The sequence below is a fragment of the Aethina tumida genome, chromosome 1 (assembly GCF_024364675.1).
Source record: "Aethina tumida isolate Nest 87 chromosome 1, icAetTumi1.1, whole genome shotgun sequence".
Lineage (NCBI taxonomy): Eukaryota > Metazoa > Arthropoda > Insecta > Coleoptera > Nitidulidae > Aethina > Aethina tumida.
Window position 1 is genome coordinate 71,217,898 of NC_065435.1, and position 22,921 is coordinate 71,240,818.

The 22,921-nt window shown below is 30.6% G+C and overlaps 2 protein-coding genes and 2 long non-coding RNA genes across 4 annotated transcripts; 2 read left to right on the plus strand and 2 right to left on the minus strand.

The window, feature by feature from the left end:
- Positions 1 to 735: 735 nt before the first annotated feature.
- LOC126266479 (uncharacterized) lies at positions 736 to 1,133 on the minus strand. The gene is made up of 2 exons (XR_007548828.1): positions 1,049 to 1,133; positions 736 to 995 (listed from the first exon to the last, which is right to left on the minus strand). It is a non-coding gene; the product is annotated as an uncharacterized LOC126266479 (long non-coding RNA).
- A 1,353-nt stretch (positions 1,134 to 2,486) lies between these two features.
- On the plus strand, positions 2,487 to 3,100 carry LOC126266478 (uncharacterized). The gene is made up of 2 exons (XR_007548827.1): positions 2,487 to 2,579; positions 2,635 to 3,100. It is a non-coding gene; the product is annotated as an uncharacterized LOC126266478 (long non-coding RNA).
- A 6,932-nt stretch (positions 3,101 to 10,032) lies between these two features.
- On the minus strand, positions 10,033 to 14,178 carry LOC109599308 (regulator of telomere elongation helicase 1 homolog). Its single transcript, XM_020015279.2, has 8 exons — positions 13,401 to 14,178; positions 12,347 to 13,090; positions 12,185 to 12,300; positions 11,928 to 12,134; positions 11,330 to 11,492; positions 10,777 to 11,274; positions 10,465 to 10,722; positions 10,033 to 10,332 (listed from the first exon to the last, which is right to left on the minus strand). Exons 1-8 carry the CDS (start codon positions 13,890 to 13,892, stop codon positions 10,120 to 10,122), a joined length of 2,691 nt encoding a protein of 896 aa, XP_019870838.1. The 5' UTR covers positions 13,893 to 14,178; the 3' UTR covers positions 10,033 to 10,119.
- A 378-nt stretch (positions 14,179 to 14,556) lies between these two features.
- Positions 14,557 to 16,639, plus strand: LOC109599315 (cytochrome P450 9e2). The gene is made up of 5 exons (XM_020015291.2): positions 14,557 to 14,978; positions 15,034 to 15,520; positions 15,573 to 16,029; positions 16,078 to 16,326; positions 16,389 to 16,639. Exons 1-5 carry the CDS (start codon positions 14,776 to 14,778, stop codon positions 16,562 to 16,564), a joined length of 1,572 nt encoding a protein of 523 aa, XP_019870850.2. The 5' UTR covers positions 14,557 to 14,775; the 3' UTR covers positions 16,565 to 16,639.
- The last annotated feature ends 6,282 nt before the right edge of the window (positions 16,640 to 22,921 follow it).

Below are 22,921 nucleotides of genomic sequence, written 5' to 3' on the forward strand. Positions count from 1 at the left end.
CGTTCTCTTCCAGTTTTTTCCTAATCGGAAATATCCTTCTAATTAAATAAAAACGTGACCACAGCTATCGAGAGCTCGAGCAAAAAAACGTTGCAACCAGGAAGAGGCTTATTAACGTTATTATTCAGATGTTCGAGTTCTAATTTAACTTGTTAAGGAAAAACGGAATCCGCTTAATAGTTTATGCAGTATCGCTCATTATTCTCTGTTTATAAGATGATAGATTCTCTCTAAGTGTATGTAATTTGTACGCAGACTGTGATTAAAGCAAATAATTCAAAACTTATCGTCGAGAATTAATGCACTCTTCCCCCATGCCCCGCTAAATATCCCACCTTTAATCTCGATCTCCATAAATCGCGGCAAAATGAAAATTGAATAAAACACGAAAAAACCAAACCGCATAACTCCGCACCGGTTGTACCTCATAGGAAATATCTTCCGCGTCTCGCGGTGTCTCCCGATATAAGTTGGCGGGCGCAACAATACGCAATACGTTATAGGTTATAAAACTGTACCGTGGACGAGATTTATGCGATCGCGGTTCCCACGGGAGCCGCAACTTCACACGATCTTATATCTTATGCGCTACCCAATGCGCCGTTTATGATTTACCACTTCTGGCCGTCTCTGGTTTCTTCAGACTTACAGGAAATTGCACTAAAATGATATCAGTTCAATTTATATTTCATAGGTTCCCAATTCAATCCAATTTCAATTAAAGTATATTAAAAATATTGTTTACGAGATGAACTTTTTAATAATAAAAACAATGTTTTACAACTACAATCTTTGAACATTTATTTACTTTTATTTCCATCTTGGGAAACTTTTTCGTTATCGAGCTTCCGTTCAAACGCTACTTGGCTTGCTTGGGAATCGTAACACCTCTCATTCTTACTTTTGTCGTCCGTCTTGATGGAAGCCAAAATTTGGTGCACTTCAATGTCTAAATTGTCTAACGTGTCAAGAAAGGCCTTAATTTGTTTTGCTTCCTGGAAATATCGCATAAATTAAACTCCGAAAACACATATTCCATTGCCATTACATTTTTCTGGGACATTTTACTGTAGATTTTCGGTGAAGAGTAATTTTTACACGTCATAAATTGACAACGATTGTCATAAATTGACAACAATTGTCACAAATGTTAAATTGCACGACATCTTTCAATACTATGTTGAAATATAAAAACAATAGAATAGTCGAACTGCGGAGTGTTTAAAATAGCCATTTCTAATTCCTGTTGTTGAAACCGTTTCATGTAAAGCATGTTTTTAAAATCATTTGCATCTAATGGACCGTATCAATTTGTAAGCTGAAGATAATTATTAATATTGCCTGCAATTACTAGCCGGGGAATAAAATCGAAGCAATAAAAAGAAGTTTCACATTTACGTCTTGGTTAAACAATTTTTATTGTGTCATTACTTATTGTGTATTTTTCATAAAGGTGAATTCTGGGAACGGCAATTATCAATTTCGCAGGCTCTGACATTTTACAACAACCGTTTTCGGACATTCAAAAGCCATTTATACACACTTGTTTATTCACCTCCCTCTTTTTAACATACATACATTATTCATAATTTACGCAATTAAGCGCGGTGCTTGAACAAAACATCAATAAATAATATTATAATGCATACAATAAATGGTAAAAAAAACTAGTATTAGAATAAGCGCGTAAATTTATTCAATAATTGTAACAAATAATTGCGATCCAATGAAAATTCTCACAATTATATCCGAGTGAATGAAGTAAAAAATCCGTCAGACGACATTCCATTTTAGTCGTAGTAAACAAGGATACCAGCCCCAACGTACGGACTTCTTACCTACCGATTGATTATATTTTCAAATGTGACATTTTAATCACATTGATTTATATATTGTCTTTGAGTAGCGGTCGATATTTATCATATCCATTGATTCGGACCGTAATTTATTTCCATATTTAATAGTTATTAGTACCATATCGAACACAGAGGTCGCCAGATAGCGTCACCAAGCTATAGGCAACACCGTCTACACATTGTATTGTAATTGTTGTGTACAGTTCATGGAATTGGAAAATGAAATAATAAATTTGAGGCGTATATGATAAAATAATCCGAGATAGCATTGTGTATGCGTTTTACGTTATGCACTCCCATTTTTCGCCAGATAGAAATCATTCTAATGCGTCCCGTTCGTAGTATATGGGCCATCGTGAGCCTCTATTATTTATTCACCTCGGTTCGCCATATATATGTGGTTTCCAGGTGCATTGTTCCGTGAAAAAATATAACGGGTCCCCAAATCACGATCTACAACACTTTATGATTTTTCATGGGGATCGTACATCAGAACGTGCATGACGTCTTTCTCGCCGCGCTTTTTTCGATTGGCACCAACACATTGTTGTGTAAATTGACTTTACACGGTATCAGCTTCCTTGTTTCCTGTTGTTCGACCGTCTTTTTTTTTCCCAATCATGACTTTAAACAACCGTTACTAGGATAATATGTATTTTTTACAATAACTATTGCTTGTGGTTTGTAGTCAGTTGTTGTCAAATAGTGACATGAAAAATTACGGTAATATAGAATTTGATATAAAAAGTATAATATAGTATTATCATTCCAATTTTAGGGTACATAATTAAGAATATAAACGATTAGTAGTCAATTTTGAGCATCATCATGAAGATTATAGATAATGGAGAAAAGAAAGAGAACTGCTACGGTTTAGGATCAGACAAGCTTTTGTTGCAGCACAAACCGGAAGCCAAAGATATTCTTCAGGATGCGGATCAATGCGTTGGTGATTGCTGCAAAAATTCTATCATCCTTCAGAAACTTTAACGTTCAATTCTAATCATGTCGCCTTTCATATCTCTGTTTATATCACTACTTCAGAATTTATCATACTATTAGTGAAATGATCTTTTAATCAATTATTTAGGATTTTATCATTTGAAAAATTATTTGCGAATTGAGAAATTTTAGTTAAATCTTGCGGATTAATCTATTAAACTAGGAGTGCTGTAATAATGTTCATAAAAATTGATCTTCAAAAATATGTCATTTGAATCAATATACATTTCATCATCCATAAACCATTAGTTTTTTATTTATACAATATAGTTCAATTAATGGAAGGATCATAGGAATAATATTATTGAAAAATAATCGAATGAAATTGATTACATTAAAGTGTGAGTTGGAAAAATAATGGCATCACATTCCTCCGATTCCTTCGTAATTATTCCGTTTAAAGTGGCATTTCTTAACACCACAATGCGGACAATGCAAACAAGAATCCGCTAATTAGAGGGGAAAAAAGCCGGTCAAGTTCACAATTTAAATTAGATTTATAATTTAATTCGGCGTGTGTCGTACAATTTCTATGGGCATGGCTGGCATTTTATCCGTTAAGTACCGCATAACAAGGCGTTTAGAGCCGCCTTTACAGGACGACTGTAAAGAAGAATTTCCAGCATTGTCGGGGACGTTGCTGAACAGGACCTCGGGGGTCAATCGTGTGGGAGATTTCGACTTACGACACATTGTCTCGGAATTCCGCGTGTCGTCTCCTAATTGCCCCCGCTCGCATTTCGATCCATACGATTGCATTCTTGTAAATACTAATAGATATTTGTTGCCGCCAGATATGTTCAAAAACTATGCGACAATCGGCCACGATTAAATAACTGAATGTTGTACGAAAAATTCGTTTCGATAGGCACACACGGTTGCATACACTTGTAAAAATTGTTCTGGCTCTTCCGTATCGACTTTTCTCATTACGTGCAAAAAACCATGCGAAAAATCATGTCGTTTTTCATTGTTATCTCTTATGGCAATACTCATCTTCCTATTAAAACAGTTTCCTATTTTGTACGGCACTGAAAGCGGCCTGTGTCACGCAATCGGTTCTGGTTTAACATGCATTAAGCCTAATATACATAAATAATGCAGCAACGACCCGTACAAACGACTTAATATTGAAATACGCTGCGATGGCGAACTGTCGCGGTCATATTTATGGCGCGACTTGAAAAACGATCCGCAGAATGCGTTTTGAATGCCATATTCGTTGGTGGATCGACGACGGATGTCGTATATATATATATATATATATATATATATATATATATATATTTCCGTATAAATTTTTTTTCAATACCGACGGATTCATCATTTAGTCACGTTTTCGCATGGGTGCCGTATAAAGACGTCACGTGTGCGTATTATTGAGGATTTTTGCGTTACGAAAACAGTGTGTCTAGATTCAATATGTCAGAGGCTTATATGGCAGATCTGCCATATGTTATCTCTAGAGTCAGTGGCAAAATTGTTAAAATTTGATTTCAATCGGTAACCACGTTTAGATTTTGCACACTTTGAACAGGGTTCAATGGAACCATTGATGCACGCGAGACGTTTTACTCGATAATTAGTCAATTAAAATATTGATCTGACACTTGGAGTCGTTTCTAATTGGCTGATTGGATTTTTGTACGGCTTTAGTGCCGACGCCCATTCAAAACCACCCGACTTCGTCAATCAACGTCACTTGTACATTCACAAGGATACTCATAATACATTAGAAGATAATAAAGTGCACTTTAGTTCGATCCTCGAGATTTCCGTCTGCCTGAAAGACGTTTTGTAAAAATCGAACTGGTTATAATAACACTTGACGGATTTTCGGTTGTCTATAGAAACACTGTGGGATATTTTGTAAATATATATGTCAAGATATTACCAATAAAAATATACACAAGCATAATGGACTTCATTAAGTTATTTACCGAAACCATTTAAGGACTTGTCTGTTTTAAAATTATAAAGTTAATGTACTTACTCAGAGATAAGATATAAATATTTATAATTGAATAAACGAATAAATGATTCAGCATTGAACTTATTTTACTTATTTATTTATTTATTTTTTATGAAAAAACCTTCGACTGTTAAGCGAATCCGATTCAGAGGATTTAGTTCACGGTTTTCATTGTTGGAATTAATGTCAAACATTGCAATTGAACCAATTATATTGTTATTGTTGTCTGTAACAAAAAATTATTTTTTCCAATTCGAAATATTTACATTTAATACACTCAAAAATACTTATTAAATTAAAATTGAATCTATTTCGCTGTTAATTAGACTGGTTTCAATTTTAAAAATATACAAATTTTTCGTTTATTTTTTGAGTGCACTAAATATAATAATTTCTTGTGGGAGAAAACTATTTAAAAAACGAAAATGGTTAGGAAATCATCAGAAATTGCAAGGCATAATTTAATAAAATTTTTAAAAAAATTTACGCGGTGTCTCATAATGTTTTGTTGTGTTTAACTTAAAAATATAATTATGAGTAAAAAATAACTTTGTCAAAAATGTTAATAATGCATATTTTTATGTTTCGAAAATTATATTCTCAAGACGTTTTCCTTCATGTACCACACATTCCGAAAGTCGAGATTTAAAATTTGCACTAAACGATGTGTCACATGTTTTGAAATTTAGGTTATACCACAAAGAAAAAATAGAATGGTGTTTCGTCAAGGCTCCTTGGGAGGGCACTGGTAAACCCTAAAAATAAATTTTCCCAACTTTGGGAACATGTGTTACGTGAAATAAAATACCTTGAGAACGTTATTCTTTAAACAACAAAAATTCTCATCCATTATTTACATTATATCAATAAATAAGTTATTTTTATACAAAAATATATTTTTACTTAAGTTTAAAAACAGACAAACATAAGACATTCCTTATTATTGGAATCGAGATTGCCGTTTACTCTGGATAGTAATTTAGAGTAATTTACGCCTTGAATAATTTTTTATCTTTGTATAACTGTATGCCTTATCTGAAAGTTTTTAAGGTCCTATATTAATAACTAATACTGAAGATGTACAACGTCAATCTTGTACTAACGAAGAAATTAAAGAATATCTCGTGTCAATTCACCTTGGCACATATTTGGAAATAGGGTCATTAAACTGTGATAAATTAGGTATTAGAAAGAGGCTTCCTACAATGAATTTCTTCAAAAAGTTAAACAAATGGATTCCACATAAATTAAGCGAGGATAACTGAATTAGGCTTTTGATAATTGTCAACTCTCTCCTTACACGCAACACAAACGAGCCTTTTAGTGATCATATTGTTACATGCGACAGAAAATGGTGTGATTATGATAATTCTCATGTCTGTACAATAAGTACTTAAAATAAAGTCTTACCACATGAAAAATTTGGATGACCGTAGGGGGGACTGCGATTGTAATTTACGTAATGACTACTTACCACAAGACCAAACGATTGTAACTGTATACTACTTGCAAATTTATGAAAAACTTATTGAAAGACGACCTTTAGTTAATACAAAAGACGCTCACAAAGTAAGTAGATATTTCTCCATGTCACTGTTAGTTATTTTTGTCATTGTTCAAATTTCCACGAAGTAAACGGTATAATTCTGAAAAGAAGGCCAAACCAAAATTTGATTTTTTCTTTAATTCCAGAAGCCCAACATTTTTTTTCTGGTAACATGAGGTTGCTTGATTTGCTTTGTTGTATATAATGGTGACTATTTTTTTTTAATTTAAAAGTTATGTTATTTTTAGTATAATCGTAAAAAAACGTAAACTATTTTTTCGGATATCTAATATGACAAAAAGGTTCACAATTTGAAAATATCTAGGATTTTTATTTGCTGTCTCACTTTTCATATTTCTCTTGTTTTGTATGTATGTATCGTATCCTCTTTGTTTGTATCAATTTTAACATCCTGTGGCCCAAATAAAAAAAAAATAGTATGACTTTTACATTTAGTTTGCCAAAATTACCCTAAAAAATGTAAACCGTAAAAAACTGTTTTTAAGATGAGAGAGACATGATGGCAGAATTTTCCGTCATTCTTACCGAGTGCTGCTTGATCGTCGAACGCGTGTATAACGTCGTGGGCTTAAGGAGTATTGTGTATCGGTTCATTTAGCTCCGACAACACCCCACAATGGCTTTAATGTTCTCATTAATTGTAAACATGTCAGGTACCTAATGTAATGAATAGTGATGTATTGTGTGTACGGTTTTGTTGCGCCGTAAATAATTGGTTTTTACGTGAAAATTCTTCGCGGTTTGTCGCATAAGTCTTTCGGTAATTGGCGGAAAAATAACCACTAATTGCGCGAAATCTGTTCGCGAGCTGAAACGAGAGTCGTACTTTTGAAATTCCTGGCGCGCTTTCACACTCACAGAAGTCGCCCATCTAATATTTATTGTCCGCACATAAATCATTTCATTAGGAATAAAACCCCTGCAACTAATTAAGTTAATTAATAATTACGCGTTTAGTTATTGCCTGGTAATTTATGCAACAGGCCATCAATAAATTTGCGGCGTCGGACGGGCATATATCGTAAACGGCGAAAATTTTATTGGTTGCTATAAATTTAGCATGAGCATCTTAATTTAATTCTATTACGTATATTGTGGATTAATTGAATGTAATTGTGTCGTTAAAGCGGAGATTTTAAAAATGTGCGCATTCGCCAAAATTCGAACAGCAATGGCACGATTAAAAACGGATAAGATAATTAATAGTACGTCAAGTTTGAAGGAACGGACGCAAGAAAAACGTGGCATCCATCATTCGGGACATCTTGTTAGTGGTGAATGGTTTGAAAACAGCGCCGTATGATGTATAATTCATTGCCGTCGCGGATATCTAATACATGTGTATTGGAGTCCCTCTTTCACATAACTTTGCCAGAGATATTGTTATTACACGCAGCCCAGCATCTCATGACAAAAGACGACTTTGCCATTAAATAAACTAACTATTGACATTCTGCCCACACTGTCGATCCGAACGATACGTTACCCGAGATCCCGATACAAATTCGATATATCCAAGATAGGTAATCTTTTGCTTGATTTAATCTTTTGCCGAGTCTGTTTAGTATGTTTTAATAACTTAGCGGACTCCATAAAATAGTGCCTACATTTATTTACGTCTCAGGAATAACTACACAAGGGATTTTTACTGTTACGCAGCCGCCACGAATACTCAAACGGTTGCAAACACGGTTGCTCCATTAATAAATTTTTATGTTTGCGATAAATGTTAAATAAATCTCGTAAATTTAATATCGAATGACTAAGAGTGGAGAAATGCTCGTTATTGAATGTGTTCGATTCTCAGAAAGCATTTATATCATCTTGTGTTGGTTCGAGGCGGTCAGTGTCTGAGTTATTTGCCCAAACATGGGTGTTGGCATAGAATAATAGAGGTGGTTTACATAATATTGTCCAATCGCGAGCAGACACCGTCAATCCATAAATAATTTTCTTGAAAGCCTTAACATTTAGCCGATTGCAAAAAATCTGCAGTATCTGTTGTAATGACCGTTGCACGCATAAATTCAGTTAATAAAACAAACACATAAAGTCAAGGTTAACACTTTACGCACTGATTATTGCAATTGTTTATTACATCTAATAGTTTTCGGATTTTTTACGACGCCAGTTAATTAAATGCGCCGCGAATTCTTCGGATCACTGTATCTCGCCCGTTCTTATTAATCAATCTTTTTATTTCAGAAATCTACTGCGACTAGATTTAAGTAAACGTTTGGTGTTATATTGTGCAACAAGTAGTATTAAAGTGACTAATTGATGCGCAGTACGAAAATGGAAAAAACAACAAAAAGGTAATAATAGAAAACGTAGCAGGAAAAACAATTAAAAACTGATTAGGAAACATCTTAATTGCCGCCACGAGGTTGGGCGCCTGAATATTTGAGCACCGAACATTAACATATTTCATATGGTAAAAATGGAGTTGGATAATAGCACCAAGACATGCAACATTCTTGCGGGGTCCGCCGATAGAAAACTAGGAGAGCAGAAAAAAAGGAAAACGAAAAAGAAAGCTCCTACACTATTAATCTAGATTTTTGTCCTGTTCGCACGTGATATTCCACCGGAGGGAGCAATTAATAAATACACAATTAAATTTAAAACTCATAATTGAATGCTTTGCCGGGAGTTCGAAGCGATCGGACGGGATTATGTAAATGGCATGTATGGATTGACCGATTACCGGCAATTAGGCAAAACTTAATGGCGATCGTCTTATGAAAATTACTCCTCTAATAACTCGACGATTATTTAATTTTAAAATTATGCTCGTGCAATTTTCATGGAAATTAGCGGACTAAATAAAATCCAGTCGCTTCCATTTTCCATAAAACAGCATATTCTGTTTAAAAATACCCTAAAACTTTCAACGAAAAAAAAACAAATTGATATGATTTTATTTATTTTTTAGATACTCGTGGGTAGAAGAGCATAGCAACGTAAATCGTAAACTAGGAGAGCTAGAAGGCACACTGACAGGACTATGGAGTGTGTGTGGGTCGTGCGATTTTCACTGCATAAACCATGCGCGAAATAATAGGCCGTAAGTATCTTTTGGATTTTCTTTGGTTTATTCTCTCTCTCGGTTGCGCCACACACTTTGATATACGAGCCGCCCGGACGTGCCGCGAATTCGCCAACCATAAAACCGATTCGATTTCAAAGTCTCGTCGCTGGATTTGAGTTCATACGAGTTCAAAATCTCTATGATTTCCAGTTTTTACTTTACCATTCACTTGTCATATTATAAATCAATTTTACTGCACTGCGTATAATTCCATACATATTTCCTATCAAAACATTTAAACAATTAACGTATCTTTCCTTTTTTCAGGTCAGACATTTTTTCTTCTACTTTCATCATTATGTTGTGTTGATTTGGGCCTTAAAGGTACAGTTGATTATTTCAAAGCTACTGGCCTGTTAAGTCCCAAGTCAATGTATCATATATCATCAGGAAGGAACAGATCTACTACGTGTCTACATTTAAAAACCAATTGAAGCAAATTTGGGGTTTCTTAGCGGCATTTGCCGGTATTTAATTGCAATGCCCTTGGAAATCCCAAAAATGCTCAATAATCTATTAAGATGGATGAAAATAAAACACAATCATCAAAAAATATTGTATTTATGTAACTGGTATAAAGAACATATAAAAATATATATCTAAAGTACATAAGCTTTTATTTCACCCATATTTAAAGCATAGTTTGTACATAATTATTATAAGCTTCTTTATGATCCGATTTGATGTACCTTTCCAAACCAGTTAAAAGATACCTCACATTAGGTCTGCTTCGAAAAATAGTATCCAATTCCTGTATTAACTCTTCCACATTTCCTTTATTCCTATACAAACCCATCGCTTTAACAAAAATAGAATATGTGTCTCCCTCTAAACATTTTTTTACCTAAAATTTTATTTTTATTGTGGATAAATGTGACGATTGTAATTATAAGAAAAATTGTATTATAAGAAAAATAAGTTTATTAAATTAAATTAAAAAAAAAACAAAATAATAAACAATAAATGAAAGTAATACCATAGTAATAAATTCTTTTGCATCCGTATTTACGGACGTGGAAGCATCAGAATTAGAATTTGGCCTTGTCAACACAATTTTTTTTCTTTTTGCCGGATTATATTCCTCATTTACATTTCTTTTATGAATTTGTACGCTCCCGTTCGGATTTAATTTATCAAAAACGCTTTGAGATTCTGTGTTAGAGTTGTTGATTTTCGTATCAAATTGCGCGGGAAGAGTATTACTAACTTTGGGCTTTAAACTAGGCTTGGGCAACTAAAACAGATGTTATCACCTTATAAACCAAAACAAAAGTCAATCAAAACGTACCGAAGCCTCAGCACTTTGAAAGAACTGTCTGATGTCTTTGATGACTTCCCCAAAATTCTTGGCAACTTTAATGTGTTGCCTGAGCCACATTGACAGATTCTGTCTGACCTTACCATAATCGAATCTCTCGTCCAACAACAAAATAGCTCCGTAATCGTTACGGTGTCTTATGACTCTGCCGATGGCCTGGTTAACCGCTCTTGTTGCCTCCAAACTGTACCACTCATCACCCCGCAAGTACTCCCTGTTCTCGGCGTTGCATTGATCCAAGTACAGCTTTTTGAGTACAATCCTGGGATCTTTCATTGGAGGGTACGGCAGTCCGATCACCAAGACCGCACGTCCATTACCGTCCGCGAAATCCAATCCCTCCGATACTTTACCTCTGCAAACTCCCATGAATATCGCTCCTTTGTACACAGGATCATCCACTTTAGAGTAGTACTCGACCATGGCGCTTTGGAATGAATTTTTGTCCCTTGGTTCAACATAAATTGGCTGTAATTAATTTTCATTGTGTACCAAGTATATAATGGGGCTAGGTTGATTTTACTTTGATGTTATTGATGTTGCTCCAAGTTCCATTCCCCTGCCAAAATTCTTGGTACTTTTGCATCAAAGGATATGACGGAAAAAATATAAGTAAGCCATTTGGTACATGGCGAGTTATGTTGAAAATTGTAAATCCTAATGAAGTTATAAAAGCTGGGTTCTCCCTATAACAATTTATAGAGAAATGGTTTAATTAAGCATAAAAATTACGATAGAAACAAAGTACATAATAGAGTGTGGCCCATTTCAGATGGGACACCCACCTAATTTATTATTATTATTATTATTATTAAATTTTAATGAATATAGTTCAAAAAAGAGACGAGTAAAAATATTTGGATGACATAGCGGAGGTCTATTTTAGTAGTTTTAGTAGACAAAAAATTTTTAATTCTGACAGAGTTATTAATATACAATATAGACAACTCAATGGAGAATTTATTTTTTAAATAGACATTTATCTGACAAATTTTATTACATAAACAGTTTTTTCAGTTATTATTCACTAAAATCGAGTTATAAATAAAAAAAATATAGATGTGTTTCCACCTTAGTGTCCATCCATTCATATAGCAAATGTACAGAGTAATAATTCTTACCGATTTTGATAGTTACAATTTAGATTCTTTCCATCAGGTCCCTTGGGTACAATTTTCACGCAAATCTGACTGCCAGATATTACATGAGGATTTTCCAATCTCACATTAACTCTCAGTTGCAGTTCTGATATAAGAGGATTTAAAGGAGCCAAAGTGCCACTTGTAAGAATCAATGATCTTATTCCTTGGTCCATTAACATATTCATGCTAAAAATATCGAAAGATAACATATGTTTTTGTATAAAAAGAAAAATTACCCAAAACCAGGACTGAAGCACCAATAATTTAAAATTCTACAGCCAGCTTTCGCTGTGGCTTTACTCAGCCAATTATCCTTGCCTTTCTTCTTTGGTTCTTCTAATAAAATATGCACCTAAAAATCAAAAATACAATCCCGATTACAATTTTAACAAACATACCTTATAACATTTTTGAACTTTTGCTTTATATGAAGCAGTGGAAAAAACTACAGTCATTAAGTCAGCAAACAGTTGCAATCCATTTCCCCGCCTTTGAAAAGGACCATCACTCAGTGTAACCAAAAACTGAACAATTTTCTCTATAAAACCTACAAACTTCATATAATTCGTTTCTAGAATTTGAGCGTTTGCAAATAGTTTATAAATGAAATCTCCATCAAAAGTGGTGCCATCCTTCTCATTTTGCAGTTCAACATTATCCAAAGCGCTTTCAAAATCCAATAACGCCTGTTTAAGAATGCATAGGTCTTCAGCTGTAAAATCTTTTGGAGAATCATCAAAACTGGGGACTTCCTCAGACATGCTTTTCATAACTGTTGTCACTTCTTCAATTGCTAAAGTTATATCAGTCGATTTAATTTGCAAGGATGCAGCCTCCTCGCAAATTCGTTCAATATTATGAGCCTCATCCAAAATTACCACGTTATTGGCGAGTTCCACGCCTAATGATTTCCGTGCCGAGGGATCAAGCAGGTAATTGTAGGGCATAAATATTATGTCAGCCTGGTTGTGCAATTCTTTAGACATGTAATATGGGCAAAATTTGTGCTGGTTGCCCAGTTTAACGATATCTTCTATGTCGATTATGGGCATTTGATGGATAAATGGTTCGTCCTTCTTCCGCTCAACACGATTGTGGAAGTGGCACGATCGAGTTTTTACTTTTATTCGACACATTTGGACCTAAAATCAAGAAAATTATCAAATTAAACAAGTTACTTGGTACTATTATATATAAAAAAATTAAAACAATGAAGTGACTGTATGAAAAATTACGTCCAAATGAATGATTAAAAATAGGATAACCCTAAAATTTCTGATTATAACGTTAAAAATAAAAATTATATAAAAATAATATAAATTATTTTGCCTACAAGTTGTTGTCAAAAATTAAATTAACATTTTGTATATAATTTTATCCAAAAAAGATATTTTTTGGTTGCTAAATATTTATAAATTATGAAACTGCCATTATGAATAATAGAAATCATACCTTTGTTGAGTTATTTTGTTCTTGTGCAACATCTGGATGTATACACATCTGTTCTCTGGACCCCAAAATACAAGCTCTCATGTGACTGTAAGAAGTTGCTTTCAGTTCATTCATAGCCTGCGAAAGTTGTGAATGTGTCCTTGATGCATAAATAATCGTTGGCATGCCCATGAATGCTCTTCCATTACTTTTCTGACTGCCAACCTGTTGTTGTAACTCTTTCAATATATTACCAACAAATCCTTGTTCCTCTCCATGGTAAATTGAACTTTGTCGCTGGGCCTGAACCTGTGCTTTTTTCACTTGAAGCCAGCCAAGTGTTGAGCAAAGCAATGACAGGGTTTTTCCTGTACCTGTCGGTGATTCTAGAACTGCGTTTGTTTCATTTTGAAGGCACTCAATTACTTTTTCCATGTAATTTTTCTGGATTTCATAAGGTTCGAATGGAAAATCCACACTCACGCCTCTTAACATTAATTTAACGCTTGGCATTTTCACATTAATTTCTGTCGTTCGGTTATTTATTATAGCCTATTAATTTATTAGTTTGTGTTTTTTTTATATTTTAACTGGAAAGTTCAAACGGACTGCAATTTGTTTGAATCTTTTGGAGGTTAGGTTACGCGGCAAAACAAATAGTGGCGCGAAATTCATAAAATAATTTAATAGAATTTTATACAAATCTTACCTATACACATACATACGTTAATTTTTATTTAAAAAGTTTTTCATTATTTCATCATTTTACTATTATTATTAATTATTATAATCAAGTTTTTAAATAGAATGTCGCTTAAAAATATTTAATGATTTTACTTGTAATAAAATATTTAAATGTGGGTCAATGGTGTATTTAATAATTAATTTGCATTAAAATTAATTCATATTATTTTTCAAAAACAAATTATTCCATTATAGAAGTATGTATTGAAATATTTGTTGCCTACCCGTACTATGTTATATGGAAGTGATAGTCACAAAATATATAGGCAACATACAGCATAATAATCACCAAACAATAAACATTCAAATTAATGATATACTTTTAAACCATTCCCTGGGAAATTAAATACAAAAGTATTTCTTATAGTTTATGAAATAATATTTATTTTATTATAAATTTGAATCTCGAGAAATTATATGTTAAAAGTTTAACAATTAACAGTTCATCTATTTTTAAATACGGATTGTAAAATTATCACAAACAATAACAAATAAAATTCATATAAACATATGAGTCATCTACTAAACCAAGGTTAATCTGTATTCAATTCACAGATGCGTTTCATAAAAGCATAGATTGAATAAGTTATTGACTTATTAATTTTTCTATTCTCCATTGTTGCGTGGCACAGTTTATTGGTAAACAGTGAAAATGTGGTTGATAGTTTTATTAACAACAATATTATCATATTACTTTTACGTGTTATTTGTTAAACCAATGGGATTCTGGAAGGAAAGAGGGATAAAGTACGTGAAACCGCTCCCAATTGTCGGTAACTTCCTGGCTACTATTATACGGAAAAAACATTTTGTCGAAGTTCTACAAGACCTTTACAACCAATTTCCCAACGAAAAGTACGTAAAACTTCTAGTACTTTCATTAAAAACACACCAGTTTTTACTTGCCTAGGTATATAGGTGTTTTTTTTGGTAACCAACCACACTTGATGATTAAAGATCTGGGATTAATGAAGAAGATACTGATCAAGGATTTTGACCATTTTATGGATCATACAAAAACAATTGACGTCGATTCCATAATGAGTAAAAACCTCCTACATATGCGCGGACACACCTGGAAAGAAATGCGCGCTACTTTAAGTCCAGTTTTCACCAGTTCCAAGATTAAACAAATGGCTAGATTTATGGATGAATGTGCCATAAACTTAAAAAACAATATATCCATCAATTCTGGAGTTAATGAATACAACGTGAGGGATCTCTTCACCAAATTTTCTAACGATGTAATTGCATCTACTGCCTTTGGCATACAAACGGATTCCATAAAGGATAATGGAAATAATGAATTTTATAAACGAGCAAAGAACTTTACTACTTTTACAGCCTGGCAAAATTTGAAGGTTTTTATTATAAGCATACTTCCCATTTTTTACAAGGTATATTACAGTGAAGTAATAATATCACATAATAAATATAATTTTATTTTAGATGTTTAAAATAAAAATATTTCAAGAAGAGGATGTCGTTTACTTTCATACTATTGTGCAAAAAAACATGAAAAAACGGGAAGAGGAAAATATTATGCGGCCAGATCTAATTCACCTCTTACTTCAAGCCAAAAATGGCAAACTGAAATATGAAGCAAATGATAAAACTGAAATCAACACTTATGGAGCCGTCGAAGAATCACATGCAGGCAAAGATGAACAAGTTGTAAAACAAAAATGGACTGAAGAAGAACTAACTGCTCAGTGTTTAGTCTTTTTCTTAGCTGGTTTTGAGACTTCTTCAGTGGTCTCCGTGTTTATGGCATACGAACTGGCTATTAATCCAGATATACAAACCAAATTACAAAACGAAATCGATAGTGTTATGGAAGAAACTTATGAAAATCCTAAATACGATGATATCATGAAAATGAAGTACTTAGAACAAGTTTTATTAGGTAACATTGCGTGGTGTACAAAATAAATGTTTCATGACTTTTTTGTAGAAACTTTAAGGAAATGGGGACCTGGATTTATGACAGATAGACAATGCACAAAGGATTACACTTTAGAAGATGGAGTGGTAGTAGAGGCTGGTACAACATTAATGATTCCAATTTGGTGCCTTCACAGAAATCCAAAATACTTTCCAAATCCAGATACATTCGATCCAGACAGATTTTGTGATGAAAACAAGGACAAAATTATTTCCGGATCGTTCATGCCTTTTGGGATTGGACCCAGACATTGTATAGGTATTATAAACATATAATTTATGAAAAGTTAATTGTTAAATCCTATGGTATTCATATTTCAGCTTCGAGATTTGCTTTACTCGAGTTAAAAATATTATTCTTTCACATGTTGGCTAAGTTTGATATAATACCTACGAAAAATACAGTAATTCCCTTCATTCCTGAACCGTCCAAGTTCGGATTAACGCCAAATAAAATGGTGTTGGGAATTAAGCCTAGAGTTGTTACAAATTTATAAATGTATTAACTAACTCACTAGTCTCCTTGAATATATTTTGTGATAATTGCTTTAATAATAAAATATTTATAAGTAGGTATAACTTTTTATTAGAAAACCACGAATAACTAATATGAATGAAACAACAACTGGTCTTTCCAATTATGGAAAATGAAGAGTTGTGTAATCTGGGTTGCCCATGGTTAGTTAATTAGATGCTTATGAGTTACAATTTCATAAATATATATACATATATGATAATATCTGCAATGTAATTTTTGTTGTCTACTTAATAATAGCATATATATTAAAATTTATTATAATATTTAATGGATAATTATGAGAAAACAGTGACGCACAAAATATGCCATAACACAAGTTTATTGTTAAAATATTTGGTATGAATATTTTATAGTTGTCAGGTGCTGATAACAAAAGATTATTTTTATTTTTTTTTTAATTTAAATATTTATTTACTTATTTCCAATGTTCATATGGAATTGTAGAAAAAAATAACAAAAAATAAAAATAAACATTTAACATTACACATATAATAGAATATAATTTAAAATTTTAGTCTAATTCATTATTTTTTTGAAAAATTTTTTTTTTAAACTTACAAATATTAAAAAATATCTTATGATATTTGTTAATTTTAAATTGTTAATAGAATATTGAAAAATAGCTACAATACGGAATAAAATTAATTTTGGTATCAAACCTATCATATCAATTTGATAATCTAATCAGAAGATTTGTCTTAATAATTATAATTAATCCAAAATATCTATCATAAATGTTAAAATATTTTATATTTTATCACAAAAATTTTCCATAGATTAATTATTCATTTTTGTTATGGTATAATCTTTGTGACTAATTAGTTTGTTCTGTTAACATTTAATAAATTTCTTACTGAATTTTTTAAATAGATACATATTTGTATATACATATTAATTAAATTATTGATATTTATAACAGTATTTTAATATTTTTTATTCAAGAAGGTGTGATAAATACCACAAGTACTTTTAACTCGTTTCAATTACATTGACTGGTTACAAAACAAATTAAACGCCTATTTGCATTTTAACTGAGATTTTTATTGGAAAATTAACATATGTATTTTTCCTTAATCTGTTTTCCTTCTTTGTGTTTTATTAAAATTTATGTATACAGCCATAAATCACGCTCATGCGGTACCAACAAACAATATTAGTTCTATTAAAAATAAACCCCTAATTAATGGTGTTAATTTATATGATTTCGTGTAAACAACGCTGAAAATTGTTTACTATTAATATTAATATTTGCTAATGATACGTTTTTTATAGTCGACTTAACACCTTTTCATTCAGCGTTGATACTATCAACTGGATAGTAATGATTCATCCACGCGAAGCATCAGTGGCAACAAATAATGAACGCGCGCTAAATGTGTAAACTCAGAAATTTACATAGATCTTCCGAAAACTAGTTCTAATAAATGCAGGTTCTATTTTTGTAACCGCATTCGAAAATATCCTGATAATATTTTCGTTTTTGCGGAATTGAAAAAGGTTAAACTTTACATGTGTTGGTGCTAAGTCCTTCTTTCAAAATCAGGAAATTTGTTTTTTCAAGGGATAGCATAAATTTGGCACGTCTCCGATGTCAAGGTTTATTAAAATTTTGATTGGTTTTTTCTCTCTGGTACGGAATAACAAGTCTGAAGATCCGGTTATGGTGCCAACTTTCGCGGGGACGTACGTCTGAGATTAACTTTAAATAAGTTAAATTGCTTGGAACCGCATGTAAAATACATAAAATAAATTATTATGCGTCCTTCAAATATGAATAATAGCGATATTCGCTTAGTAACAATTTTTTTTTGGGGGGAAAACTAGCCACAACAACTACACAAACAAATTGTATTACAATTTTATTGAATATCTATGTGTTATTTATTCTCCGATTTATCATTGACTGATTGTCCAAGTATAAAACAGTTATGTTGCCACTTAAATTTAAATGAAAATCACGAGGACTTTTAACGAACGGATATTAAACAGGATCAAAAGTCAATTTTGTTGGAAAGTACCATATGTTGTGTGCCACTGGTCACTAATTTACTTTAATGAATATTAAAGCTGTCTGCAAGCCAGTTTTTAGATAATGGACTCAAGTGAATTGATTAACATAATCCTTTACGAGGTGATCTTGGAACGATTGCAAATTTATTTGGCGGTATGCTTGTGCTCACATGGAATTTAATTAGTGAGAAAATTAGTGCGTTAAATCAGTGCAAGTGACGCATATTTTTAATAAAAATATTTATATTTTTAATATTGATTTGTTTTTCGTGTACTTTTAATTAACTAAAAATACTGTTCAAGCCGCTTTTGTAAATTTGAACTGTTAATTAGTTGTTAATTCAGATTGGAGAAATTAACAAGCAATTAAATGTAACTATAGAATAAGCAACCTAAGCTAAGGTTGAAATTGTAAAAAACATAAATAATTATACAGTGTAGTAGACATAAATAAATTTAAAGAAATGAAACAAAAAAGATTAAAAAAAATAAAAAAATATAGAATAAGAATAAAAATCATAATTAAAAATATAAAGATTTACGATATAATCAAAAAATTTTGTTTAAGAATAAAATGTATTAAAAAATTGAATACGTAAAATTTACTAATATTAAAAATAAAAATATAAGAAAGAATTTAAATGGATACAAGAATTTTGAAATTTAAGAACATTCTAAAAATATATATAAAAAATATATTAATATATAAAAAAAGATCATATAAAAACAATATAAAATTAAATCAATAAATCAATATATATATATATATATATATATATATATATATATATATTAGGTTAGGTTAGGTATATATATATATATATATATATATATATATATATTAGGTTAGGTTAGGTATATATATATATATATATATATATATATATATATATATATATATATATATAATAAATCAACAAATGCAATGACAATTTTAAAAAAATTGCAAAAATAATTGAATAAATTTGCAATTTGTAAGTACGTTTTTAATGTAAAAATTAAAAGTAAAATAAAAGACTGTAAGATTTTTAGGAATTAATTTTATTATTAATTTAATATAAATATCTAAAAATATTAAAAAAAGAGAAAATAATTAGGATATGAAAATATTCACAAAATGAATAATCAATGTAAAAACTATAGATTAAAAAAAATTTAGGATCATTTAACATTATTATAAAAAATGTAAAGATATTTTGAATAAGATATGTAGAAATATTTGATTTTATTAAATTAATTGAAAACCAAAAAAAAAAAAAATAAAATCGTTTCAAATGACTCACTATGAGAAAATGTGAAATGAAAAAATTAGCCAGAATTGTCTTAAATTAAATTGAATAAAATATCACAAATTTAAACCGAATAAATTCTATTGAATCCCTGTAAAAATCGATAATATTTATTGCTTACGAATCCGTTGTGCGAAAAACAAAACAATACAGATGTAGAGTAGAAAATAGCGATGACACCGCATAAAAAAATGCGATCCTGCAAATCGGTTAACCGACATTATTTTAAACGAGCCTATTAGTCAAGATAAATAAACCAATCTTTGTCCATTATTGTAAGGCGTCACAATATGATGTTTGCGACGTTAATATTTTTTAATTGGTCAATTAAATGCGATCGGTTAGACCGATTCTATGAACTAATAACATATTTAGGTTTTTGGATGTATCCAAATTAAAATATAATAGTTTTTAGTCAATATCATTTTATTTAATTATAATATGTACTTCGATAATTTTAATAAGCGTTATTAATGTTATAAATTATAATAATGAAAATATTTTCATTCCATCAATTAATTTTGGCGCATCCACCATTTCCAAAAATATAAACTATTCTAAATTCAATTATTTTATATTCAGAAATATTTCTTGTTAAGATTAAAACAATACATACGAATGATTTAGTTGTTTATTGTAGAATTAACCTATAAAATTATTTAAGAATCTTTAAAAAAATTACTTGCGTAAACATTAATAAATACATATTAGTGACAACTGTGAATCTGCACGTAGTCATAATCGTTAATTCAGCTGTAAACATTTACATCCAAATTGATTAATTCGTGTAAAAATTGCGCGCCAATTAATTTACTCTGGAAGCATCGACAATTTCTCCAACATTAAATATTGCATTTACTAAATTACAGATAAATAAATGAATAACTAATGTACTAAAACAACTTACTGAGATTAAAATTGAATGAAAGGTAAATGAATTTACATGCTCTGAATCCCAAAACAATTATTTTGTATGTACTTAACTGTTTGCTCGTTTATTATTATTATCGATTATCAATTTTTTTACGAAAATCAGCGGAATACGTAATTAGTAGATTTGTGAAAGGTCCATATAATTAATATGAGTCGAATTAACTGTTTATATAATGCCTACTGTCATTTCCTAAATTCCTTTTGTTGGTTAAAAACTCAGATAATCTTGGTTAATTATGTACAAACTTGTTCTTGTTGACTTGTTTTAGAGATTTTGTGTATTAAATTTTAAATTCTAAAATTCATTTTAGAATATTTAACCAAAAAATCAGGTTTACTATCAATCGGTGACACCAAAATTTAATTGGTCCGACCTAAAAACAAATGATTGGTTTAAGAAAAATTATTTAAAAATTTATAATTCTTGAAAAATATCTACTTTTTCATAAAAATGATATTTTTAAGAAATAGAATTTATTGATAATTAAAATGAAAATAGTTATTATTTTTTCATTTTTATTATACGATCTATCGTATCTTAACTTAAAATTTCTAATATATATATATATATATATATATATATATATATATATATATATATTTGTTGAAATTTGTATACGTTATAGTGGTCTACTAAATACATTCCAGTGGTTTATTTTTTGAACAATTTATCAACATTTCTATAAAAATAAAATTTTTATAAAATGAAACATCTTTTTAAATATTTTGATGCAATTCATTTAATATTGTGGGAAAAATACTAAATATTATTACAAAAAAATGAATTTTATGATCACTTATAACAAGTCCCATCGTAATTTTCTTAATTATAACATGTGTTTGATCCATTTTTCTCAACTTAATTTTGTTTTTGTAACACTAGTTCATACTGATAATGTAGAAATTTTCTTTTCCTCTTTGAAAATAATTTTGGTGAGTTGAATAACGAAAATCATTTTGACCAATCACCTAATTAAAAGTATATTTCTAAATTTCAATCGGTTGTGCTTAAACACCTTGAGATCGAATATAAAAGTGAATTGGACACGGAATGCCCCATAAATAGATTTTATATTAAATGACAAAAACGTTATTTAAATGTTTTTGTTCTAAAATATTTTAATTATTGTTCTATGTATATATTATTTATTATTAATATTAATTAACAAAAACATGAACAAATATCCGTATTATTCTTGTGAAATATCGGAAATAACACGAATTAATGTCACAGTTGTAGTTGTCTCAAGAAACCGTATTTCTATATTACTTGATAATAAATTACTTCTAATAACGTAAGTTTTACAATTTTTATGATTTACTTATCTACCGTAATAAATCTGATGACGTCTTTAAATATTTGATTACAAATGATTTTAATATCTCCAAATATTAATATTATCATGAACTTTGTACGAAAATGGGAGTTACTAACTCAATTTTTAATCCCAGCTATGTTAATAAAAACCTGTTGAAAGATTAATCATATCTGTTTATTTATTTTATTCAAATTAAAGTTTACTGGTATTAATTGGATTGCTAGGTTAATTTATTAATAATATGCCAGATTTCGGGGAATATATGTCTTAACTGATTGTATTCAGTGAATCACAATCTGGAAAACCATTGGACGTGAATTAATAACGTTAGAATAAAAAAAACTGATTTAATTTTGCAATGAAAGTGGTATTGAAGTCGATTAATAAATATTTATTAATTCAATATTGTGTAGATCCCCTTGTAAACGAAAATAGTTATTTAACCATGAGAAATCGATTCCTGGAATTATCGTGTATTTCTGCGAAACAGAATCGGAATATTTTCGAATTGTATAATCGGTAGCATTGATTTGATCTAATAACTGGAAATTGTTTTGTAATTCCGAGAAGCGTGCACTGATATAATAATGAAAATACTGTTGTAAGTCATATTTTACATAGCACAAACACAAAACTTACTTACGGCAGAAGTTAATCGGTCTGAGTTTGTTCAGGGGAATTATTGGGGTAAATCGATTTTTACTGGCGTCAGTGAAAATCCATTTCGCACTGTAATGCTTTCCAATTTCCAATTTTCTGTTATAA